General features: G+C 42.6%; 2 protein-coding genes across 3 annotated transcripts in view; one reads left to right on the forward strand and one right to left on the reverse strand.

The window, feature by feature from the left end:
* The first annotated feature begins 4247 nt into the window (after window positions 1-4247).
* camk2n1a (calcium/calmodulin-dependent protein kinase II inhibitor 1a) lies at window positions 4248-6336 on the forward strand. Its single transcript, XM_053883202.1, has 2 exons — window positions 4248-4654; window positions 4732-6336. The coding sequence occupies exons 1-2, from the start codon at window positions 4486-4488 to the stop codon at window positions 4800-4802; spliced, it is 240 nt and encodes a 79-aa protein (XP_053739177.1). The 5' UTR covers window positions 4248-4485; the 3' UTR covers window positions 4803-6336.
* A 6008-nt stretch (window positions 6337-12344) lies between these two features.
* Window positions 12345-26038, reverse strand: part of ece2a (endothelin converting enzyme 2a) — a 53433-nt gene continuing 39739 nt past the window's right edge. For both annotated transcript variants that reach the window (XM_053883227.1, XM_053883228.1), the window contains exon 4: window positions 12345-13939. In XM_053883227.1, coding sequence (XP_053739202.1) covers window positions 13652-13939 — 288 coding nt within the window. In that variant the 3' untranslated portion in view covers window positions 12345-13651. The remainder of the gene's footprint in view (window positions 13940-26038) is intronic.

Below are 26038 nucleotides of genomic sequence, written 5' to 3' on the forward strand. Positions count from 1 at the left end.
AAATGGCGACGAAGCACCATGATGTTTTATGATTTAACAATGAAGATTTATTTTCCTTGTTAAATAGCAAGACGGAGATAAGGGATCTACAAGTCAGAGCCATAGCCGACGATGGTAAAGACTGTGGTTAATTCAATGCCAGCCGGATTCTCTAGACCCCATGAGCCACCCCCCCATTCAGACCTAGATCCTCACTGAGTGCCGGAGTATATCAGTCTGAAGATGAAGTGCAACAACAAAAGAACCTCAATCCTTTTGCTTTCTAAGGATCCCTCGTAAGAAGGGAGCAAGAGGGAGGATCGGAAAATAAAAATTGGCACTATTATACAGTGTATATTACAGTAAAAGTAAATCTGGAATATGACTTATAAATTTTGAAAATTATGCTTCCTTTAACTCAATTTAATCCAAAGTGAGTTCTTGCAATTTTTTTAGCTTCCTTCTCTCAATGATAAACATGCTATTTGTACACATTATGAATCAATTGCACTCATTTCCACTTAATCTACATAATTCAACCCCATTTTTTAAACATCATTGAGGGCAGTGAGCTCCCTGTGGCTGCAGGTGGCAGCATCATAACAGATCCCCTGCAACACACTGTAGAAGAAGAGCTCCAGCAGCAGTGAGCAACCTTCAAAATCCTCTACCAAAATATAAGCACTTCTAAGTCAGGCCTTTACAAAGACTCCTGAAAGTGATACAGTGGTATCTCAGTTCTCAACCACAAATCACTTCCAGACGGCCGTTCGAGAAGCAAATTGTTCGAAATCAGAATCAATTTTTCCCATTACAATTAATGGAAAAAGAAATAATGCGTTCCAAGCCTTAAAATAGGCTTTTGTAGGAGTGAATGTAGAGTGTCTGCTGCAGGTGCGCTGTTCCTCTATGTGTGTGGCCGCTGCATGTGGGAGGGGTTGCCGAGTGAAGAGGTGCCCGGTGCGTGTCCAGCTCTGAATGTGCGCTTCTGTGCAGTTTGGCTGTGACAAAGTCATAAACCAAGTCACGCTCTGTCCCAGACTCGCCTCATCCCTGTCCCAGCTCCAGCCCACAACAGGACATCAAACCCTGGAGGTGTAGAGAGCGAGCACCTCCCCTGTGACACTCTACCACGGTCCAGTGCGGAGACAGGAAAGGTTTTACACCTCAATATGAAGAAAAAACAGCCAGTAAATGTAGCTAACGGGACACGTCTGCATACAGAGGCTGCGTTATACACAATAACAAAGCGCGTCGTAGGTCAGTGCACTTTTTTTTTTTTCATTCGAAATCAGAAGCAAAAAAAATCTCGAATTTTTTGTTTGAATTGCGATATGTTCGAAGTCCGGTTCGTTCGAAAACCGAGGCACCACTGTATTTGAATGATAAAAATGATAATGAAATGTTTTTATGCAGACAAATTGACCACGGATTACATAACTCCATGACTGGTAGATCTAATGGCATTTCAAGAGTAGCGCCATTACGGAGCCGCTATTTTTAACTAGAGGAAGAACCCTGCTGCACGACTCTTCAATGAGACCTGGCATCCCTTATGAGAAAGTGTAATGACTATAGTTGGGCCAGGGCTGTTTTAAGAAGGGCTGCCAGCTGACGCCTCTGCAGACGTGTCAGGGTTTTCCATTGCTTCAGCGTCCTGCTGCTCTCTCAGTGGGCCTGCATAGCTCACCGGACAGCTGACGCTCCTGCAGGAGCACATCTCAGGACGGCCTTCTTAGAAAACATCCGATGGTGTCATCAACTATGTGTCTGTTTAGTTGTGATAGAACATCAAGAGCACAGCGAGTTCAACAGTTCCAAACTGGGTGAACAACTTGGCCCAGAGGAACACTGTGACCTGCTGCACTCCACAGATCAAGGTCCTTCACATTGCAGCTCCAGCCCTGGGTGCTCTCACCTGTAAATAACGTGGAGACAAGCTCTTTAAGAGCATCGACTGCCTGTTTGTTTTCCTTCTCTGCAGCGCCATTGATCTGCGCGCGTTCCTCTCCTCCACCTTCCCATCACCCCCTCCTCTTCCTCTCCAGCTGCTCTCATTGATCAGACTTAATCAGTAACACGGACGAGTGTGTGTTTCTGCGCCTGTGAAGCATCGCATCAATTACAGATGAATCACAACGCTGACTCACACTCGTCCCCTCCGCGGTTCTCCCTCAGCGGAGTACAACACCATGAGTAACATCAGCCTTCACAATTGGTGTTCAGCCTTCAGGCTGAAGCAAAAGCAAACCGCATATATGACAGCACTCAAAGCCCAGTTGTATCCTGGTGTTGTAAAAGCTAGAATTTGACCAGTATTGAACAAGAGTACTCTATATATAAATCAATTACAGAGGAAAACCTAACGGTGTGAATGTAAGTGCGCCCCCTAGTGGCTACTGAATATTTCACCATCACTGGCTTCACCTATGGCCTTGCAAAAACTCTTGCAGTAATATACACCTTGCGTGTAACCACACTGAATAGAAATAAAGGAAATATGTGCATTATTTATTGTGAGTTTTAAGTAAACTTAGTTAGAGTGCACATTCATGAGAATCTGCCAGTGGCACTGAAGGGTACAAGGTAATAACACCAAATAAATACTGAATAAAAAAAACAATGTAACACTTATTATTATTATAGAATTGTGCTGAATTTCTCCCAAAGCCACTTGTGGATAGATAGGTTTGATGATGCGAGGAAAAGTGCTGTAGTCATCAGAGGGCTGGAAAGTAGGTCACCCCATCCCACGTTTCGCTGGCAGCCCAGAGGAGAAGGTGACAGCAGTAATTGGCGTCAGGGATGGGATGGCACGCCGCAGAGTCTATCTCCATCATCTCCCGCTCTGCTGTCTTCTGACATAGTTTTTTTTCCTGTCACAATACCTGCTCATGTAATCAACCACTAACAATGCCAAACACACACCCCAACCTAAAGCTTGGTCTGTGTAAACTGTACAAGCTGTACATTGAATTTAACTTTTAGCATTCAGCAAAAGAAAAAAAATTATATATATATATGTGTGTGTGTGTGTATATATATATATATATATATATATATCAGTATCACTGCATTTGCTATTACAGGTTTGTGAAGCCTAGAAACAAAGTTATCCACATGCCATCAGTTGCTTGTCTCCCCAGAGCCCCAGCTGCTAGTCTGCTCACCTCTCCTGAAGAATTTGTCAGCGTGAACCCTCACGACCTGCGGGGAGAGATTTATGACTTCTTGTGTTGTCACCTGCTCTATTTTCAACCCCTCTCTTGGCCCTGTGTCGCCCTCACCGCAACACGCACTTCCTGTGTTTAAAAAAGAGAAGACAGGTGGAGGGAGTGGTGGCGTTTGATCTGCCTGCTGTCTTCTCATCCCCTCTTCACTTAGGAGAGATGACATGGAGACAGAAATACTTCCACTGAGTCAATGTTGAGTCTTTTCCGTTGCCAGGTGCGTCTGCTGCTCTCTAACTGGCTGCCATGTCAAACAAAACTGTAAGAGAAGTAGCACAGAAGTTCATTAATCCATTTTTAAAATCCATATTTAGCATCTCAGCCAGCAGTAATAGTGCCAAGAACCAAAATGTATTTAGGGAAGCCATTGTTAATAGTTACACACAATACCCTTTATTAGAGGTTTGGCTGCAAGGTTCTTAGTGAACAGGAAAAGCTAGAAGTTAGATTCAGAAGACGGAAACTATATTTATTTTCAGATGCTTGATGTTATTCTTAGGTGATCTTCAATAGCAAAACTGCTTTTATAAATTAAATAACACCATGTTCACTTATTGTAATAGAAAAACAAGAAACAGCTTAAAGTTTTTAATTTATCATCATTGTCATGTTTGGTTCTCATTATTTTCCACCCAAATGGATTGGAAAATCCGCTTCAATACAGACTCAAGGGGAAAGTCTTCTGAGACAGTCTATGAATATTGCTCACTGAAATGTGGCATCCGCAAATAAAATAGAGAAATAAATTATCAAATTATATTAATTTGAAATTATGTCTTCCCATTATTGGCCTGCAACACACCAGCTTATTGATCAAAATAATACCTCTGATGAATATACCAGATATTCATATCGTAAACAAACCAAAAATATAAAGTCCGAGCGCCTTTTCCGCTCCAGAGAACAGTCTCAGTATCCACCTTTTGGTGTCGCTGTTGCCCCTTCGCCACCGCCTGACACACATACACACACGCACGCACCCGGATGGATGACTTCACCGTTCTGCCTGGGTTTCCTTTATGATCCCGGGATCCACGTCTTCCCTCAGCAGACACCGTCCAGCAGCAGAAGCGCACGCACTCTCCTGCAGCCGCTCCAGCAGAGACCCTTCACTCCGCGGACTCCTACCATCCTTCCATCCATCCTTCCATCCATCCACCCCTGGATCTTGACGGAGAAGCTTTTGGAGCTAAAAATTGAATAAAAAAAATAAACGGAATCTATCGCAAAGGAAGTTGACTTTTCGAGCTGCTGATCCCGACACTGCTGCGCCACCATGTCCGAGGTGTTGCCCTACAACGAGGGGAAGATGAGCGGCTACGGGGCGGACAGCGAGGTCGGCCAGATGCCCTTTAGCTGCGGACTGCAGGACACAAGCGCCTTCTTCGCCGCCTCGCAGGCGAAAAGACCCCCGAAGCTGGGACAGATCGGCAGAGCCAAGCGAGGTAAAAGTTTATTTTCAGACGAGATTTGACTGCTAATATCCCAGGTTGTCGTTGACCCCCTGTCGCTTCTTCTTCAGTGGTGATCGAGGACGACCGAATAGACGAGGTCCTGAAGGGGATGACGGACAAGTCATCGCCAGGCGTCTAAACACGAACCATGCCTTGCAGACTTTTTTCATTTTTGATCACCGATTTGAAGCACTTGTCGGCTGTGCATGTTCCAGGATTGCAGGAGAGAACGAGCCCCTGAAGGCACCGCGCGTGTATACTTCATCACGGGGACGGAACGGTGAACGGTGGATGGAAGAGTGACGGCGAAGGCTGAGGGGAGGCTTTCAGAGGACGGAGAGGTGACCGAGGTTTTCTCGTGGGATTGCTGGCAATTCTCCAAAAGAGTCCCAAATTGACTCCTGCAGCCCGGCGGGATGTTGAGATGGTGGCCCCCCCGCGCTGCGTCTCAACGTCCTGTCGCTGTCACGATGGACGGAACTTGTCATCGCCTCATCTCTCTTGTTTTTTTTTTGTTTCCAAAAAGCGCTGTAAGCTACTAAAATACCGCAACGGGAGGCTGGAGCTTAAACCCAAGTCCTATTTTAATAAGTTGTACAGTAGGTAGGCTGAGCGTTCAGACCCCCCCGCCCCCTCCTCCTCCTCCGCTTTGTTGACGGGAGCTGTCCTTTCAGCACCGGCCATTCCTGACGCGGCTTCTGCTTTCGTTTTGGAAGAAACAGACCAATCAAAACTCTCCTCAGAGAGCCGTGTATGTAAAAAGCTATATCCGAGGATGGTGCAATGTTCATATTTTTTTTTTTTCTGTGGTAGACCCCCAGCAGGCCGCACTTTCGACTGGCTAGCTTCGGCATATCTTCAGTTGTTCTCCCTTCTGCAGAGGCCAGCAGAGACCTTGATATTATGATAAATGTTTTAAAAATAATAGATGGAAAAATATTCTATGATTTGGTTCCTTTTATTTATTTGATTTTTTTTGCGATTACTCGTGATTTCTGTCCTCTATTTAAAGAGTTTACTCCATCTATTGCATGAGTCGTCACTCCGGTGCCAACACAGGTGCCACCACTCTTACCCTGGCACGCTTCTTTTTAACAAAGGTCATATTTGTATTTTTATATCTAAATATTTGTTATTTAAAGGGTATGCTAGTCTTACACTTCATCAACAGGAATATTTCTACTTCAGAGAGGAGAGGAGACCAGGCTTCAAAAAGGCGGAGCTTAGATTTTGGTCTATTATCAGAGGGAGTTTTTTAAAGACTAACTGAATGTGTCTAGGGTTTTTTGCACACATCAATGTTCAATTATTATTAAGAAATCGTATACTGTGACTTGAGCTTCGTTGATGAATTTGTTAGAAAATGGCAGTTTTAGAGTATATTGCACTGTTTACGAGTATCCTCAAATAACGCGTTGTTATTTGACTGATTTTAAACATTATGGTTCTTTTTTTTATTTTTATTCTGTTGATTTTGTACCATATTTATTTCTCGAGGAAACTGGATATGGTTTGTTGTGCATGAATCCTTAATATTTTCAATAACAAAACATCGTTTTCTGAAGCAAAAAAGCAACAAAAATGTCATGACATTCTAAGAATGAGTCATTGTATATTATGATGCCATTTTCACTGTATTTGGTGAATTAATAAATGGTGAAAGAAAATGGAAATGGGACTCGATGGGATTGATTTCTCCCCGCAGAACATGGCAACACAACAAAGCACATTCAAAGGTTTTAGGCTACTGTTGATGCTCTAAATGTGTTGAAAACCAGTTGAGCCTGAGGCAAATTTCAGGTTGAGGGAGCATGTTATTTGAAGCCAGAATATTCAACAAAGTTGTAGGCTGGACAAGAATATTTTTTCATAATTGGCACTTGTGTTCCTGAAAATATCATAAATATTATTTTTTTTAAAAAGCCTAAACAGAATGAGACATCATTTTCCCCGTAAAGTATCTCTATAGTGTGTTACACATAAAAACACAAGAGACACAAGTTGAAAATCTGTGTCCCCAGCTATGACTGGAGAACTACTTTTTAAATGGCAATGCTTGACTAGGTTTTGGTGGGTCAGGATATTAACAGGTGATCTGGATTTTTTGAGCCAACTTAAACATGAAATGACTTGGTGGCCCCCAGCCCTTAAGTTCAACACACTGATGTAATTGCAAAATGCTTTCTAAAAACAAGACAGCCATTTGTTTATCTTCTACATGTGACAGACACATTTATTTTTCTAATCCTAAAGGATAAAAACATGTTTCCTTATCTATTTAATATATCAGTTTAAGTAAGACCTGGGAAAAGCACGGCCTTGGGGGCCATTTGAGGTCCTTTGCTTTCTTTCATTCGGCCCTCATGAAGTCAGACTCAACTATCAAACTGGTTACAAAGTTTATTTTTCAATCATTCATTTAATTTTTTTTTTTAATCAAAATGTCATTCTTAAGGGTATTCACCATAAATTGATGCCTTTTCATTTTTGTCATTTTGTGTGCTTCTCATGCCCTACAACTATAAACATATATAATGTTGTTGTTTTTTTTCCCAACAATTTAAATATTCAGTTTCCACTAAAGCAGAGGTGGACAATTACTGTCTGCGACAAAACTGTCGCTGTTGTGACGGCCCATCATCAAAAGAAAGACAGCAATGACTACAAAACATGGCGGAAAATATCCAATATATGTACTTAAATAACAAGCACAAAATGAACCTAAGAAGATGAAATCTAAGTAAGGATATTAAGAAGTGTAAATTTGACATGAAACCAATTGAAATATTTCATTTTATATGCATTTAATTTGAATATAAATCAACTATGGACAAGACGTTCAAGATAAAAAGACAAAATATATTTTCAGTATTACTTCAATGTATTTTGAGGAAGAAAAACACAAAAATGGCCAATGAAAAGAAGATATTCACTATTGAAGTGCTGGTGGTGACTAAAAGATAGAACAAAAAAAGGCAGAAAAATTAGGACATATTAGTTATAGTTTTAGTCTGACGTCAAACGGGCCACCAAAATACAGGCAATGGGCCGTATATGGCCCCTGAGCCTCACTTTGCCCAGGTCTGCACTAAAGTGTTTATTTTTTTGACCCAAAAAAGAATAAAAATATTCAAATACATGAATACTTTGAGGATCTCAGAGTAAATTGCTCTTTTAAAGTGTGCGGGAAAATATTCATAAATATTTTTAAATTATTTTGTCCCTGTTACTATTTTATTTTATACTAGGGCTGTCAAGTAAAAGCACTAGAGTGTGACTTAACTTGCGATTAATGGCACTCATTTTGTATCTGTTCTAAATGCAACTCAAAAGGAAGGGCGGCCATTAACATGCTTACAATGTTGTGCTTGTGGCATGTTTTTGAACCTTTTCAGAACCTCTGAGGTTATTCTAAAGAATGTTCTTGACATCATCTGTTATGTTGTGGTAGTAAAGCACAATGTCATGTTTGATAACATCACTCTTCAAGCTACATTTATAACAGATACAAAATGAGTGATTATTACTCGCGATTAATCGCGAGTTAACTCAGGTTTGGTGCGATGAATAGAGATAAAAATGTGTATCTTCTGACTGCCCTCCTTTACATGTATAAAGATATGTTAACCTTGAACCATTTCATTATTAATGAATTCCCAATCAAATATTGAAAAACGGTCCAGACCGGCTGCCCCTCGAGTGAGGGTTTTCATTGGCAACCAGCTGAAGACAAAAACCTTCAGCATGTTGGCCCAGGATCAATGGCAGCAGTGACTGGCGTTGGAAAACACCTTACACTTCAATCGCCGCAGTGACAACAAATACCGATCTTTAATTAAAGCGGGAGGAAAGAACAGTGATACATCTGTGAGGCTGTTTAACAGCTCTGTGCCGCCGCGACCAGCGAATCCATTAAACCGCAGCGCCCTGGGGGGCCTGCTGCCACGGTCATCTATCAATGTCTGGACCAGACTCCGACTCCCTGGCTTGTTCATCACCGTGGACCAGGCCTGCTGAAGGTGGCTGTGAATCACAAGAATGTTTTCCACGTCTGTGAGTGTGAGTCAAGCAAACGTAGTGTGATACTTGGACGCCAAAGACAAGTACGCTTAATCCTCCAATCGATCAGAGTTGTTTCGATGAGTCAGCATTGCTTGCTTTACAACCATTGCTGGTGTTTTATTTTTTTTTAATCCACAGATCCTCCTGAACTTGTCATGTTCATATTTTTCTTGGGTTGAAAGCCATGGCTCATGAATTAGGCATCACGTGGTTAAACCTCTGTGGAAGAGTCAAGTTCGAACAGACACTTTATGCATGACTTCAAACCATTAACACAGAAATAAAAGCTGTGAATCTGGTTCTGTTCCCCACATTGACTGAGCGTCTTAATTTTCAGCACCTCTATATTCTTTATTATCAATATTATATTCACCCTTCAGCCCATTGAATATTTTATCTATAATGTTTTCTTAACATCTCAGTGTTTGGTCATGAAAAATAGGCGTAACAGGTGCGACTTACGGCTGGTGATGTCGGCACTTGTTCCGGAAACAAACTAGGTTGAACATTTCTGTTTCAAGGGCTCAAAAAGAATAAGGATAGTTTGATGAAAAGCAAAGGTGATGGGGAGGTTGGGCTCCAGCAGCACAACAACAACAACAACAACAACACGTCATAAATCTAAGTGACCATATTCCCATTAGCCAGGTTATCGACTGTCCTGATAACATCAGTGCTGCACTGACGGAGCTTGTATTGATCCGGTTGTTGATGTGTGTGAGTCGAGCTGAGGACACGCACCATTACGCTTTTCACAGTAATCGGTGTCTATTGAGCACCACCGGAACCGGACTGACATATTTGGGCAGGTTAGGTTTCTGGATCCGTCAGTCTGAGTTCTGAGTTCTGTTACACTTTTATTATACGGCACATGTACAACACAATGTCTTCCTTTATTTAGAAACATGCTGCAGTACAAACTCTGCTTCATATAGGACACCAGGGATCCATTCTTGACATACAGGAGATATTCCCAAGCCAGAATGGACATGGAAATAATGGATGGAAATGAGAAGAGAATATATTCTTGTTGAAATAAAATACACATATTGAAATCGTGCAATCTAAACTTTTAACGTATTTGAAAATGTCTACAATTAATAAATATGATGGAAATAATAAAATAAATAAACAAAAATAAAGAAAAAAAATCTATCTATTAATATATTAAATATAGATAGTAAATACAGAGGAAATAAGGATATAAAATAAAATATAATATAAAACTAAGCAAAAAGAAGTATGTACTAGGAAATAACAAGGGAAATGTAAAAGGAAAAAGACAAAATAAATATAAAATATAGAATGGAGGGAAATATAAGGAGGTAGGGAAAATGAATATACTGTAGAAATTAGAAGAATTTATGACAAAGACATAAAAGAATAAACTTACTGCAATATAAATTAATGGAATGCTGTAGTAAATATGGAAACAGAAAGGGGATCAGTGCTAATATGGGAAAAATATTTCTAAGCAATAAGGAAATAAATGTTGAGATAAATCAATATATAAATAAATACAGCTCCACGTGACATTTGACTCTGAGGTGTTTGGTCAGAGGTGACAGCAGGAAGGAGGTCTGCTTCCTTTCTTGACTTCATGCTCTCTTTCAGCTCAATTCAAAAGGCAATGATGTAGTCAAAATGGATTCTTTCACCAAAAAAAATGAATCTGAAAGTGTCTCCAGCATCTTCTGTTTCACTGTCCAGATGATGTTGACAGCAGGCAGAGTTGGCCTGACCTCTTCTGAGTCAAAAGGACTTGTGAGTTTCCAGGTTGGATGAAGGTGCCGATGAGGTTGGAATATCAGGAACTCTGAACTGGATGCTGTGAAAGGCAGAAGTGTTTCACTTGTGAACCATATGTAGCTCTAACTCAGTCGCCATTTTACTGCTTTAAGGGTCAGAAGTTTGACTGTTTGTTGAAGCAACGCTAATCTGGGGGTTGCTTCAGCTCCGTCTCCTGACCCGGCAGATGGTCTGGGAGTCGTGGCCCGGTTGGGGTCAGCGGAGACGGTCAGCTACAGCAGCTCAGGCGAACACACAAACATGACAAACACGCTTTCTTTTTTTGTGTACTGAGCATGTGCTAAGAGGACAAAGCTCTGATCTGATTCCACTTTGGGCGCATCCCGAGTGGACATCCATTAATATTCCTGCTCCAGTTACATAAGCGCGCCATACCACGTATTTGCCGCCATGCGACCCCCGGGGAAATGGTCAGATAGATCAGACCTTACTCAGGGCAAGGCCTGGGCCTTTCTTTGAAAATGATTTTCATATGCTTTTACTGTGAGGTAAATCGGTCGAGTGCCATTTTTATAGCGCTTGGTGAAGAAGAATTTAGAAAGAAAAAATATGATTGTTCAGTGATGGATTCCCTGGGTCCAGTTGTGCTCACCGATGAGAGCTCTTGGTTCTGGTTCGGTCGTCCTTAAAGTTCCTGGCGTGAAAACGCTTGATCACATTCAAGGGCGTCTGTTGTGTAGCTCAACTTGAAGGTGAAATAGTGTCATTGATGCAACCTGCTCCTTGCCTGACACCCATGATTTAGATAGAAACACTTTTTACTTTTTAATTCCCACATGTTAATACACAGAGTTTAACGGGAACATAGGTGATGATTTCTTCACTTGCTGGCAGGCAAGTATCAGATACCGCGGCGTGAAACAAGCAGCCGATGTTTGGCATAGAACGCCAAAGTCCTTTTGACTTGCATGAGCTCTCACATAACACCCACACACAGCCAAGCACTCAGGCCAATCAATACAGACAGCGAGAGGGGGAGGGAGGGCAGGCAGAGGAGTGGAGTGAGGAGAGAGAACGGCAGACAGAGGAGGAATGTGCCGAAGTTTGTTGCTGTTTCTGTCCTCGGGCAACAAAGCGCCGCGGCTTCCACGACGAAACAGTAGATGAAATCGACGGCCTATTAAACCATTAACTCCAGCAGGACGGTTTGAGGTTCGGCAGCGGATCCATCCACTCGCACATTACGTAACAGTCAAGTTAAATCTCACCAGAGGAGGTGGGACTGAGCGGCGCTACATTTTAATATAGTCTTAATAACATTGAGGCAAAGGGTTTTTGAAGCGAACAGAGCCTGGAAAATAAAACAAGAGCGGGGAAATAATATTGCACCAGAGAGACCGTGGGAGAGAGGGAAACTGCATGTTGCTCCTGTTCACACTTCCATTGCACCACATTGACAGGTGATGTCATCCGGTGTTTTGATGTGTCTGACACTGAAGAGACAAGTTATGAACCAAAACATCTCCACATTCAACTCATCATCGACCACAAAACCATTCATAATCTCAATTGTTTTGTTTTTTTTGTCCATGGCTTTTTTTTTCACAGTTTAACTATCGGACAAAAACTATTACTGCTACTTGTTAATCAATTTTCCTATTTTTTTATTCAAATTTCACTTTTTATTTTCAGTTTATTTTCAACCCTCCAACCCCGAGTCATTCTGTGCAGTCTGCATGCCCTAAAACAGTGTAAAACCAAATTGAAAAGTGCACAAAATCTCACCAACAGAGCGTGTCAATATCCTGATCCGTAAAGATTAGTGTTCAAGCTTTGCCCTTTGACAGAATGGTAAGTGGAGATTATAAATGTCAAGATTTAATCTTGAAAACGCCTAAAAATGAAGCAAGGTAGAAGGAAGCAAAGCCTTATGTTGAGGATATGACCTTTTTTCCCGTGACTCGGGCTGAAATTTTGATCCCTGGTGTGACTCAATTCGACACCCCATATTTAGAGACATTAAGTAAACAAATGTTTGTCCTTTCAACTGTGGGAGAAACCCACAATAACCAGGAGCACTCCACACAGAAAGCATTGCCTCAAACAGGAATTGAACCAGCAGCCTTCGGCTCATGTGGCAGAGCTAATATATAGTTAAACAACTATTTCTGTTAAAGTCAGTCAGTAGTCGGCCGATACCAAGTGTCTTAACGTAATGATGACTGTTTAAAGACGAACATTCACGGGAGAGATTGATGATGGAAATAGAAAAGACACACAAAAAGCACAATTTCTCTCCTTCAAGCTTTAAAAATAGTCCGTAATTAGATTCCAGCGGGGAATTAAAAATAAATGATTTCTGCTTTATTAATGCCCCACGATCCCCACCGTTGCCAGCCGCCCTCTCCATTCTATATTTAAGCAGCATAGAGGCGCTAAACCAAAGCGTCTCATATTCCCTCGACAAATAACAGGCAGGGCGAGCCACCGCTTGTATGTACATGTGTCCGGCTGCACACGAGCCGTGTCAAACACAGGCTCTCTCTGTTAGCGGCTTTTGTCTGGAATCTAAAGCAGCACACCAGAGTGACGTATTAATAGATTTAAGAGTGATTTAGCATGCAGGCCAGCGTGGCTTTTTATGTGCACAGTCTGGACGTAAAGGTTTGTCTTGCGTGTTGCGTAACAGCCACAGGCTCGGACTGCAGAATGAGAAGCAGCTGAGTGGCTCTGATAGGAGACGGCAAGGCTGTTAAAGACACTGACGCCGGCGATAACACGACGAAGGAGGCTACATATCACTCTGCGGCTGAACCCAACAAATATATTGGAGACCAGGATTTCATACTTGAGATGACAGCAGTGCACTCCTGCAACAAAATCACTTTAAACATATCCGTCTTTATTTTAATTTGAAAGAGATTGAAAAGCACAAGGTGGACTCCTATTAGAGGAGTTTATTCCTCTATATAACATTAATTCTTAAAAAAATGAATGAAAAATATTCTTTAAAATCATCACTAAAAGCATATAAATTGTGGAAATTTTTGCCCTGAAAAAGGATATAACAATCTGTATAAAAACACTTTGGATATAACCTGAGTACCGGCATGTGTGACCCCATAAAACATCTTGAAGTTATGACAATTGATCAGTAAAAAAAGTGTTTCAATACACCTATAAAAGTACGTGTGACAAAAAGTCATCTTTATCGTCCACCTCTGTCCGTCTAGGCGGCGAAGACTCAGCGTCTTTCTCTTGCAGTTTCCTCTCCAGCGCTGTGTCCTCAGGACTAAGCTCCTCCCCTTTGGTCATCACGTACACAAAGTACTCGAATCCGTCCCCGTAGCTGTACTGCTTGATGGACCAGTGATACTCGGCGCGAGCAAGAAGGCGCTTCCTAAAGAACGGTTGGGCGAAGGTTACGGAGATGAAGCGACCTCCAGGTTTCAAGCAGCGACTGACCTGCGAGACAAAGAGGATTTGAAATCCGTTTTAGTTGACCTTTTATCTTCTCAAAGAGAATCTACCCACAAGAGAATCACCCAAGGCCCTGCACCCGATAAAGCGGCCCTGACTTCGAAGCACCTTCGGAGGGACACTGTCTTATTCTCGCATGTTGAGTTGCCCAGATTCTTCTGTATTCATATATTAACTTGAAGAGTTAATTTCAACACTTATATCCACCATTCTTTCTACCCTAACATCGTGAGGTGAAGGACGACAGCGCCCTCCACTGAAGGGCAGGATGCCAATTCCAACCTAGGAAGGACATAACGCAGCGAGAAACTGATCCTCATTCCTGCCCTGGTTCCAAACTATGCTTTTCTAACTATGTTTTTCAAGCCACGGCACCCTTGGTTCATTGAAAAAATCCCGAGGCACATCACCAAAGGAACCTAGGCCAAAGCACACTTGTGCTTAAAGTCCTATAGAAAATCCCTTTTCATTTGTGAAAAACTGTAGCTACTGACACTCGGTTGTTATTTTGCCAGGCTATTTACAGAAACAAATTTCAGAAAATGTATTTCTTTCAAATGTGTCCAGAAATGCGTGGGCAATATGGCAAAATTATTTATTTATTCATTTACTTACTTTAAATAACTGTTTCAATTTCATCACTTCTCTTTAGCATGATTTTATTGTAGCTTTGAGTGTCCAGACAAATCCGTGCATTTAGTTTTTCACCAACTTTAAAAGTACAAAGCAAACTTTGACAGTCCACGAGTATCAATAGTTTTGAAGTGAGACGTCACGTTAGCCGTTAGCTCTGTTAGCTCGTCAGTGCAGACAGTCTTTGGCGCTGCGGGTCCGACAAGGATCCCTCCCTCCATCGTTCTGTCGTGAAAGTGAGTGGTCAAATTAGAGGCGCATTACCTTTAAAAACAGCTAGAAGTCGCTCATTTGAGTGGCTTCTTCGCTGTGAGTATGTAGGAAGAGGAGCGCCGCGCACCACAGCAGCGCTGCTTTGACTGACAACATACTGTAGCTCTACAGAAAAATGCTGCTCCAAATAATGCTAGCAGGTAACAAAACAAATAACAGCTGCAGTCTCTCCCAGACACGAACATAGGCAACAGGAGCCGCCATGTTTGTTGTTTGGAGGAGCGTGATATTTATTATCATTGCCTATGAAGGACTTCCCATAAAGAGCTTGTAACAACTCATGCTGTCAATACATCTCAACACATTCTCACCTTTAAGGTGTCACATATTGAGATTGTCAAGTGAAATCGACAATTGAATCAGATGTTCACCCTCCTTCCGTCCAGTTCCCGTTGAGGAAAGGACAGGGATGCACAGCTCGGTGCCGAAAATACAGCGCTTAAAATACATTTTTTGCTCGTTCGGCACCTTTAGCTCGAATGTTAATGCAAGAACTTAAAAAGCAACATGTTAAACTCACAGCAGGCATGAAAATATATGGATTCTTTACTATGATAATGTATGTAAACAAGGGACCTGTCATAAAGAGACATTTTAAAGGAAAAATATTACGGCAAAAATAGAAAACAGCCAGGTAGAGTGGTGGTGTTGTTGTTCCAACTATGGAAGCAGAGTGTGAGCTCACTGCAGCACGCTGAACCGAGCAGCCTGCTAACATGGTGTGACAGCATGAAACTGTGAGACTCCCTTCATATGAATAATTGTTGCTGGGGCTTCTTGCAAAATCCCATCCCTGCTAGTATTGGCATGTTTGTGTTTACAAGTGGGAGCGGAGGAGCGGGACTGGACTGAGCAACAAAACGCCTCATTCTGCGAGTCAACTCAAGTCCACACAAATATATAATTTAAGGATTACTGGCAGTTTCCAGGACACCGCTGATGGGACGAGAAATGTAGCTAAACCCAACTGGAACTCAAGAAAAGATGGAAGCAGAAAGCGTGACTTATGCATTCAACAGAAAACACCATTATTTTTGCTGCACCACCACTGATTTCTAAGTGGTTGCTAACAACACAAACTGTTTCACTGGTGAAAGAATCAGAAGATTTTTTTTTACACAATTTAAAGACGAAGTTACTGAAGACTTGGAAGAGTGCAGAGCTTCACAAGATCACCACAACGTGCAGGGATAAGCTGAGCGTGCAGGCCGCATGTATGGAGTCGAATCAAAGGCTTTGCATGCTCCACAACTCCTGTGATGCGTTCAGGGTAATTGGGATGGTGTTGACAAGCAGCTGCAGAAAGCAGTGGGCTGTCAGCAGAGCGTACCTATTCTGTCCCGGGGTCTTCAGAGAGAGGAGCTCTCCAGGACGGGCACGTGTACCCGGCTCTCATCACATGATTCATGTCGACCAGTGAGCAGCCTGAGCATGAATTATTCACTCTTTACTGGGACAGGGAGGGAAAACGAAGGGGAAGGGTGGAGAGGTGACTGAATGTAGGCTAAAGGGAGCGATTTATAATACAGAGATGAGGAAGAGAGGGATGAAGAACAAGTGGAGAAGGCTTTTGTCCTCGGATGAGCACAACTCTTATGGATTCTGGAAAGGTTTGGGTTGTCTCATTCCGTCGTTGCCCCAGAACAATGGTGAATCAGTGGTGGTGTCGGACTCTTGAAATATGGTGGTCCGCCCCACTAAGTCTGAGACTGTGGTTCTCTCATTGGAACAGGGTGAATGAGGTTGGAGAATAAAATGCAAGTTGAAAAGACCATCTTGATTGTCCTTAACATCTACATCTATAAATAGGCAACAAAACACAACAACAGGACATATCTTCCTCTGCCAAGGCCACCACAACTAGAACATTCCTGCAGCTACAACAACACAAAGAGGCTGCCGCTGCTCGGCGAGTCGGTTAAACACGAGTGATCGCGCTGACTTCAGCACACATCAGCCATTATTCATGACGCTGAGATGTATGGGTGTTGCTACTCAGTCCACCTGTGACATAAGGCTCTGGTGTTACAGACGTCACTGAAACTCAACACCCATCACTTCAAGTCGGCTTTTTATCAGCCTAACAATACTGGCCTGCTATGTGGCACTTTATTTTCACGCCACATTGGAGTGCAATATTGACCCAAATCCTCACACTTGGAAATATATGCAAACAAGAGGAGGTTGTATTCAGCATGGTGAGTCATCATTGTACGCCGCATGTATATTACCATGTGCTCATCAGCAGCAACGCTGGCACTTGTCGTGCCCTGTAAATCATTCGCCCACATTGAAGCGTCGGTATAACGGTGACGAGTCATCGACAGCAGTAGGTCTCTTCACACGTGACACAGCAGTTTACAAATGTTTTCGCTACAACTGAGGATGCAGAGACAGACTGGATTTCCCAAGCAATAAACGCAATATTGCACATATATATAATTCTTTTCCTCTTCTTTCTCTTTCGGCTTCTCCCTTCAGGGGTGGCCACAGCGGATCTCCTTCCTCCATCTCCCCCTGTCCTCTGCTTCCTCTTCTCTCAAACCTACAGACCTCATGTCCTCCTTCACCACCTCCATCAATCTCCTCTTTGGCCTTCCTCTCCACCTTCTGCCTGGCAGTTCCAACCTCAACATCTTCCTACCAATGTACTGGCTCTCTCTCCTCTGTACATGTCTAAACCATCTCCATCTAGCCTCTCTGACTTTGTCTCCTAAACACCTGACCACATGTGCTGTCCCTCTGATACATTGGTTCCTGATCCATCCTGCTCACTCCCAGAGAGAAGCTCAGCATCTTCATCTCTGCTACCTTTAGCTCTGCTTCCTGTCTTTTCAAATGTGGTATGAGTTTACAGAGGAAGTTTCACTAAATATAAGGGACTTGAGCAGGGGTTGGGAACCATGCGTCGGGGCCCCTTATGCTGGGATTCTGACCCAATTTTCCACTGTTTTAGGCAACAGTGTGACACGCAATAACAGCCCTCCCTCAGCATCAGTCAAGGACGACTTCACTTTCTAAGGTAGGTCATTATCAAGGACAAACACATCCAATCCAAACAGTCACTGGCAACTCTGTATCTTACTCTTCTAATGATTCATTTTATTAGAATTACAAAGCAGTTAGATAACTGATGCTTAGCTTAGCGTAGCTTTAACTTCTTCGTCCAATGCCACTAGATTAACATTGAGAGAGAGCCTAAAGGTCTGTCTTTAAAATACAATTTTTGGTTACTACGTTGCCAATATCTCACACCTAAGCAAGTGAATAAGCAAACTCATGTCTTCCTTACCCTTCAAGCACCAATTATGCAACATCTAATTCAGTGAAAGTGGTTTGGCGAGAACCCAAATAACTGTCCACTGTACACTTTGGACCATTACTGAGCACTAAAGCATGGCTGCAGCATTTGCCTCCAAGGACGTGAAAGTAAGCGTATCTGACACGGCTCCATGGAGACAAATATGGTAAAGTGGCAGAGGAATTACCTGGGGTTCCTCCTGGGGATTTATAATAGGAGCTTCTATTACCTTTTTGTTTGGGTAGGCTGATGAAAGGTCAGGTCAGCCAGACACAAGCTTCCGCCACTGCCATGAATAATGCAGGACATGCAAAGTGTGTTTGAGAAAACCATTCAGTGCTCATCCGTTGTGCAGTATTTAGGTAAGTACTTGAGCATAATGTTGTAGAACAGTACTTAAACGGTGTTCTATGGAGGACATACTGCAGTTTGGTTCAACATAGGAAACAATACTATGTTGGGACTGGATTAAAAAGTCCACTACACTTTTGTTATACTCCCAAAGCGTCACAAAGGTTTAATTTTACTTGAAGTTACTTTGGTGCATGCATGTATGAAGCCTCTCTCCAGGCACTCCGGTTTCCTCCCACGGCTCAAAAACATACACAGGGTATGAAAGGTGACTCTAAACTGTCACACGTAGGTGTGAGTGTGGGGTACGTGTCCTATGATCTGTCCAGCAGCTAGGCCAGGTTTCCAGACATACTAAGAATAAATCGTAGATGTCACCGAGTTTTCTTGCTCCTTACTCGAGGGGGAAGGTTCTTCACTGCCCTGTACTCAACTTCTGTGTCTACTGCGTAGTTAGTTGCCTCTTCAGTTGTCGATAGGTACATGTTTACTGACTTTCCATAAGTGTCTCTTTTATCTCTCAAAAGTAATTTACTAATTTACCACCATCCTAGGACTACCTGGATCTTCACAGGGACATATAGAAAGACCACTCGCTCCTGGGAGGAAACCAGAGTTCCCAGAGGGCATAAGAGCACTGGGTGTCTTTGGCTAACATAATGTGGCCTCTAAAGTGGTCAGAAGGCTGATCATTTGTTAGCAAACATCTGCAGGACAGATGGGGCAACAGTTAATATACTTAAAACAAAAATAAATAAAAAGTATTTTTTTGGGTGCGATCCAAAAAGAATTGTTCCAAAATTAAGCCCATAAAATATTCACTGTGGAGGGAAGGGGGTGCGGATCAGCAGGAATAAAAACAAGAGGAGAGGACTATCTTTAAAGGGTAGACCTGTACAGACAACAATCATCTGGCGTGGTAATGTTTATGCACCGGTCGCTCGAGCTCTTGAACGGCGCACATTCGAAATGGGCCAGAGAAAAGCGAGGAGGAGGTTCGCGCCTTTATTCAGGTCATATTTTCATATCTTACATTTCGAATCCCAGTCATATTCCGTGTTCTGGTTTACTGGTCTCGTGAATCTCGGCGCCCCCCTCCGCCTCCTCCTCATCAACAGAATGTTCCTTCAAAATCACCCGCCTCCCCTTTTCATTTCACCTCACCCGGAGCCCGCAGCCAGACATGTGGAAGGCAAAAACGTGTTAACGTCTCCAAGAAATTAGAGTGGGTGAGATGAACACGGCGGGACGAGGGAGCGGGAATAAAGACGGGAGGGGCGGTGATACGGGGGTGGGTGGGAGGCGGTGGCGCTCAAATGCAGGTCTCCTAACAAAGCAGATCTGCTTTCCCCTCCAGGGTGCAACAGCCGGCTTTGTTTACTTCACCTCTCATCCCCGTTTTATCTCTCCTTCTTTCTTTTCTGCCCCAAAGAGGAAAATCTGCAAATGTTATGAAGGACCATCTGCAGTGGAGACGCAAGCAATTATGCACGTGCCAGTTAGTGAAAGAGGCAAGCTCTCAGTTGGAGAGAGAGCAACGGTAAACTGCACGCTATCAAATCCACGTCGTGATTTCGACTGACCTATATTCCGACAAGACCACTTGACACACTGATAGATAACTGAGAAAACGTGAGGAGTCTTAGACAGCCTCCCTAAATCACCCTCCTACTCACTCCCCCCCAATCACCCTCTTCAAATACCTTCTCTATAGAATCTCACTTCTTGATTCCTGCTCCCCGCTCACTCCACACCCATCTCTTCTGCCCACACGCTGCACGGATAAATTATACATCTGAGACGTTCCCTTACTTCTCCTCTCTCAATACATGTGCGGACCTTTGGCGAGCTTCACTCAAGTTCAAGCGGTTTGCGATTGTTGCTGCAAGAAGCCTAAACTAACTGTATATTTGTTCTGATGCAAATCCAAGGGCACTTGGTGTGGGCTTGTCGGTGCTGTGTGCAGTGGAGGCTCACGCTTCCGTGGGAAGAAATACATCCTTTCAAGTTGGCGAATGTCTCCCTCACACTCTGCGAGTTGCCATAGAGACAAAAGTTTTGTGATGGTCACGAAAAATGTATGTAGGTCAGTGCAGGAGAACTCTCCTGAACCAAAACAAGTGAAGCAACTTTCTACCGTCAACAAACAAGACTCAACTGCACCTTGTTTAAAGAAAATGTAACCATTAAAATAAGGAACGTTGAAGACATTGACTTTCTCAAGCTTCTGACAATGAGGGTTAGTTTCAGATCGGTATTTGTGTTCACGATGGCTGGGTTCACCTTGAATGTTTCAGACCAGACCTCAGCAATGTATGGCCCATGGGGGGCTCAAGCATCCGTTTGTCTTTGTTTATTTGGCCCTCATGAGGTCAGCGGGAAAAGTATATTGTACTGTTTTTTATTCAGTCATGACTAATTGAGCTCTAAAGGCCTATGTTATGTACAAAATTGTACCCATCCGTTTCAAACGTTACCGTCACAGATCACATACTTTCATGTGTTCTTTACGTTGGTATTGATGTTCACCAATATATCCACCAGGGGGAGCAGCCCAGAGTCAAAAGTTCAAATCAAACATGGCGACTGTGGAAGAAGTATTGATAATGTATCTGTTGCACAAAAGAGGAAAACAGAGGCAGCGTTGTAGGAGGTGGTGGTCGGTGAGGCCGCTAAATATATCGCGACTGGAGAATTTCCACCATTGTTTCTTTGTGTCTCAATAGAGCTATATATCAGGTAGTAACACTGCCCCCGACGGTTTCCGGTGGTACAGCTCCGTTATACATTTATATACGTGGAGAAATACAGACAAAACGCAGCACAGAGCACGGACAGAAGGCTCCGTCTGTATCGGCATAAATGAGCCTTCAACATAGCCCATTAGTAATTTTGTGTTTTTCTTCCTCCAAAGCTACTACTTGAATTGAAATTTCAAATTAATTAGTATGTGTCAACAAACAATGCTGACATTTTTGTCTGTAAAAATAAGTAAAATATATAGGGAAAAATATATTTCAATACAATGGCTTTATGTCATTAATTCCATGTTTTAGCCATAATTCTGCAGCCAAGATATTCACACTCTTCCAGCATATATAATCCATAATAAGAATAAAGTTTAAACTTTTCTTCTGTCCTTCTGTCTTTCTGTCACACTATATAATGTGGCCCCTAAGGAAATTTACCTGCCCAGCCTTGTTTTAGACAGGAAGGACAACACTTGTGCATAGCTGTAAGCTACATATGAAAACTCAAGCTTGGGGGCTGAAGTTGGTATTTTACTGTTGGTTACTGTTTACTCTAGACAACAATAAGATAACAGAGCACAGTATCTGTTATTGTGGGTTCACTTTTGCAACGTCAGCGGTCTGTCTTTCTTCGGGTGGCGCCTCCAGAAGTGGGTCACCACTGGCAGTTTTAGAGGAAGGAAACTCTTGTCTACAAGTTTAATTGCAAAAACAAACTCTTTTCGAAGAGTGTGTTCATGGCAATCGTCCACCGCGTGTCGACTACTCGTCATACTGATCTTCCGCTGCAATTTCCCTCACGGCAAAGGGGCTATATTTAAAACCCTTTCTTCAACGTTCATCGAAAAAAAAAAACTCCCATTACTTTCATCTCCTTCTTTCTTCATCACTCCCCTCTCTCCGAGTCTCCTCCTCGCCCTTGCTCATCTCCACCATTACCCAGGAGAGCATTAATTATTGGACGACTTTTCACAGAGATGGAGAAAGAAGTGACATCTCCACACCCACTCTCCTCCCAACCGCTCTGACCAGGAGACGCCACATATATTACATTTCCCTAACACGTGACATTCATGTGAATAATTCATAGAACAATGTATTACTGCACGTATTTGTAGTTTGCCAGCCACTTGCTGAGAGAGAAATGACGCCGACTATGAGGAAAACTTCTCGCCGGTGAGGGAAACTCGGCGGATCTGTAATTAACAAGCTCTTGGAGAACAGTTAAAAAAAATCATAAAACTCAGAGGAATAAGAGCTGCGGAGAAAGTGGAGCAAAACGTGAGCTGCTGGTACAGTGACATGTTTGGCTCAGCAGCAGGCAGAGACAGGAGCTCCCTCTGTGATTTCACTCTGCATTATCTCTGCAACTGCAGTCGGAAAATACTGGATGAAAACCATCTTTTATTCATGCAGAATATATTAAGAGCACATTCCTATAGGCCAGAAATTCTGCATACATTCAACAAGAGAAAACCGGCTATTGCGTACCAAACTGAATATTAAAAATAAAAAGGTGCTAAAATGTATTTTTTTCCAATGTGATTGACTTTATATACAACAACATGGAAGCTCATGAGATCTGTGGCAAAATAACTTGAAAAGTTTTGATTGTATTTTGTCAAAGGTTTCAGGAAAAAGTGGATAATGGGACAAACATTACATTTTCATGGTGTTTGATTGACAAAGCAAAACCATGTGACTGTGGGGACAAAATGTATCGTTGTAAGTTGGAAAGGGTCAGAAAGATTTTGTCAGTCTGTTTATTGATGTCGGTCAGGCGACAATAAAAATATGAACCATTGTTTTTCTATTTTCATGCCATCATTTCCAACATTGGATCTAACTTTTGAGGTACTCAATATCGCCAACTGGCGAAGATGACACCAGCAGTCTGAATGTGACACGTGCTGATGCCATAGTGAATGTGATCGAACCGACAGAAACAGCGTTGCCAACTCCCCAGCATCAGAAGTAGCTATTGGTGGGGGGGGGTTTGGCACAATGTTCTGGGTGTAATTGCGAACCACTGCTTTGCCATGAGTGAACAAAAAATGAGTAGTGCATTTTCCTAGTGATTTGACTGTATGCTGGGTTTTTATTCGGTCATTTATTAGGTCTGCGCTAAAAATATGACCAGCGCAATCTTTACGTCCGAGCACCTCACATTTGTGATAAAACCTTGAACAAAGTAGAGCTTTGTAACCACCGCTCAATAAGAGATGCAGGCGGGATTATCTGTGCCGCTGGATGACAAAGATTGGTGCAGTACAGATTAAGTGTCAAATCCTATTACAAAAGATGTTTCTGCTCACATATGTCAGCGTCGACTGGGAAATAGCAGGACTAGTTGATCAGAGCAAAACATAAACAAGTCATCATTGATGTTTGTGTCATCCCGTAGAGTCACTTTTCACTCTTAAGAGCAAGTGAGTTTTGGGTCCTAAAGCCTATCGTGCATGTTGAAGCACATGCTCCGCCTTCCACGGTGTATCCTGATACCCAAGGTGGCGCATCGCACGAAAGAAAGAGGGCGGTTGGCGAGGTTGACGCCTTGGGAGTGAGAATTCCTAGTTTCTTTTAGTTCACTGTGGCTAGACTTTGAAGAAGAAAGACTTACCTGAGAAATATGAGACTTAAAGTTTGCCTAACTGTTAAAAAAGTCAAGTCTGACACGAAACACGTTGTGTTGTGCCTGGAGTAAGTTGATGTTGAGGGTAAAAACACGGGCAAATCCACCAAACCGAAACAAAACACAATGCTAAAATAGCAACGTCTTCCTCTCACTATTCCTGGCCATCTATAAAAAGCAGCTGGAAGAGGGAGGGGAAGGAAAATGGGCTAGTATGTCCTGCTTGAGGCTCTCTTGAGGGATAGAAATAGGTGTTGTGATATTCTGGCAGAGGTTCCAGCAGCACACTGACACAGTCCAGTCCGTTCACTGGGCCAGTGGCACAGGGTGAACTTTCAAACACTAAATCACACCTCAGCTTCTCTAAAAACTGCCCAGGACCATCAATAATGGGGTCTAGGGGCGACCAACACTCTCTCAGGCGTCTTTATCTTTTCACCTTGATGTGTCTTCTTTTTGGATTATTTCCTGGACGTCGAAGAGCAATGTGACGACTGGACTGCGACAAGCATGGTCTGAATCACACACACAAACACACTGCTACACAGAACAAATGTATAGTTTTGAAGTTGCTTCATCACATAAAGTGCATCTACAGATACATATATATTCATATTTCACGCCACAAAGATGTCAAGAAAAGCTCTTGAATACTTTCTGTGTCCCAATGTTCATTGTTATTAATCTGTAATAGCACTGCTATGCTTCACCCTGGAGCCCACGGGACCAAGCGTATCATATTTAACTTCTATTCATGAGCATATTTTAGGATTTTTATCTTTATTGACGCTGCCTCATCATGTTGGTGCCACATTTTCTTTACATCGTCCTTCTATTCAATAGCACAAAATAACTTTCTGCCATTTAAAGAGCACCAGTTTGACCCCTCAAAAAAGTCCCAATGACATTATGTGGCCACTTTTGGGAAAGTAACTCCAACTTGGAACAGATTCTGACGTAGTCACAGGAACTGCCAGCAAAAGCAAACATAAACATCCGCACCGTTCATGTTTAGACTTCCAGTTTACTCGCTGGGTGTTCTGAATTTCAATAAGTCTTCAAAACTTCAGGCTTTTATGTGACTCACTGTATTGTCAACAGCAAAATAAACATCCCAGTCCACAAATATCTTGAGGGAGCCCACAGTATTATGATGCATTTACAGCACTAAGTTAATCATCTTGACCAATATCAGCGTTCTTCTGCTGAGGGATGAGAGGAGGAGGAGCAAAGAATCACTCTCAGTTAACAAGCCTGCTGAGGGAATCCAATTCATTTGAGATGGTGCTTGTCAGAGCTATAACAGTAATGGGTCAATTTATCTTGTTTGGCTAGAGGACAGTGTTGCCGTTACGCTGTCCTTCACAGGTTCACACAGTTTGAAATCAGAGATCAGAAAATAGAGGAGAGCGAGTCTGCCGAGAGGCTGTTACTAGACCGAAAATAAGGAGCTTTTCTGAACAGATCGGAGGTGTGCAGGTTGGACCGCACGCTATCCAACGCACAGGTTCAGAGGGTGTTAATGGAAATGTGCTGTTATTTAAGAAACATCTGCTGTTGTTGACAGACAAGTGGAGGTGGAACATTTGAGGCAACACAAACATGCCGCAGCTACAGACCAGTCAGTTTCCATAACAACCAGGGAAACTGTTTTTCATTTTAAATGAACGTCTCATTCCAAGTATGGCTGCTCCGAGAATCAGCAGCAATATCGTGGTTGCACATGAATACATACATTTTCAGTCTTCATTGTAAATATTTCCAAATTCTTCCCCATTTCATCTTAAATAGACTATGAACACACAGTTATAGTTATATATATATAGCTATAATTCCCAACATGGACAAAAAAATCAGACGCAGAAAAAGAGTGATAGTTTTACAGCTGCTTCTGGAGGTTGGCCAATAACAGAGGCAAAAGTAGCCTGGAGGTAAACAATGCATCCGAGGCAAGAGTCTGCAAATGAGGAGTTGTGTAGTATTAATAGCATTATTGGCTCCATCATGGCAGTTAGAACAAATGAATTCATTATGGTCAAGAGGAATAATGGAATGGGTTCGTCCACACAAGACAGAGCATATAGTTTTCTCTAATTTGGAACTGTGAATATCAAAATGGACAGTGGCCACTGGCGGAATGGCAA

The sequence above is a fragment of the Synchiropus splendidus genome, chromosome 13, assembly GCF_027744825.2.
Source record: "Synchiropus splendidus isolate RoL2022-P1 chromosome 13, RoL_Sspl_1.0, whole genome shotgun sequence".
Lineage (NCBI taxonomy): Eukaryota > Metazoa > Chordata > Actinopteri > Syngnathiformes > Callionymidae > Synchiropus > Synchiropus splendidus.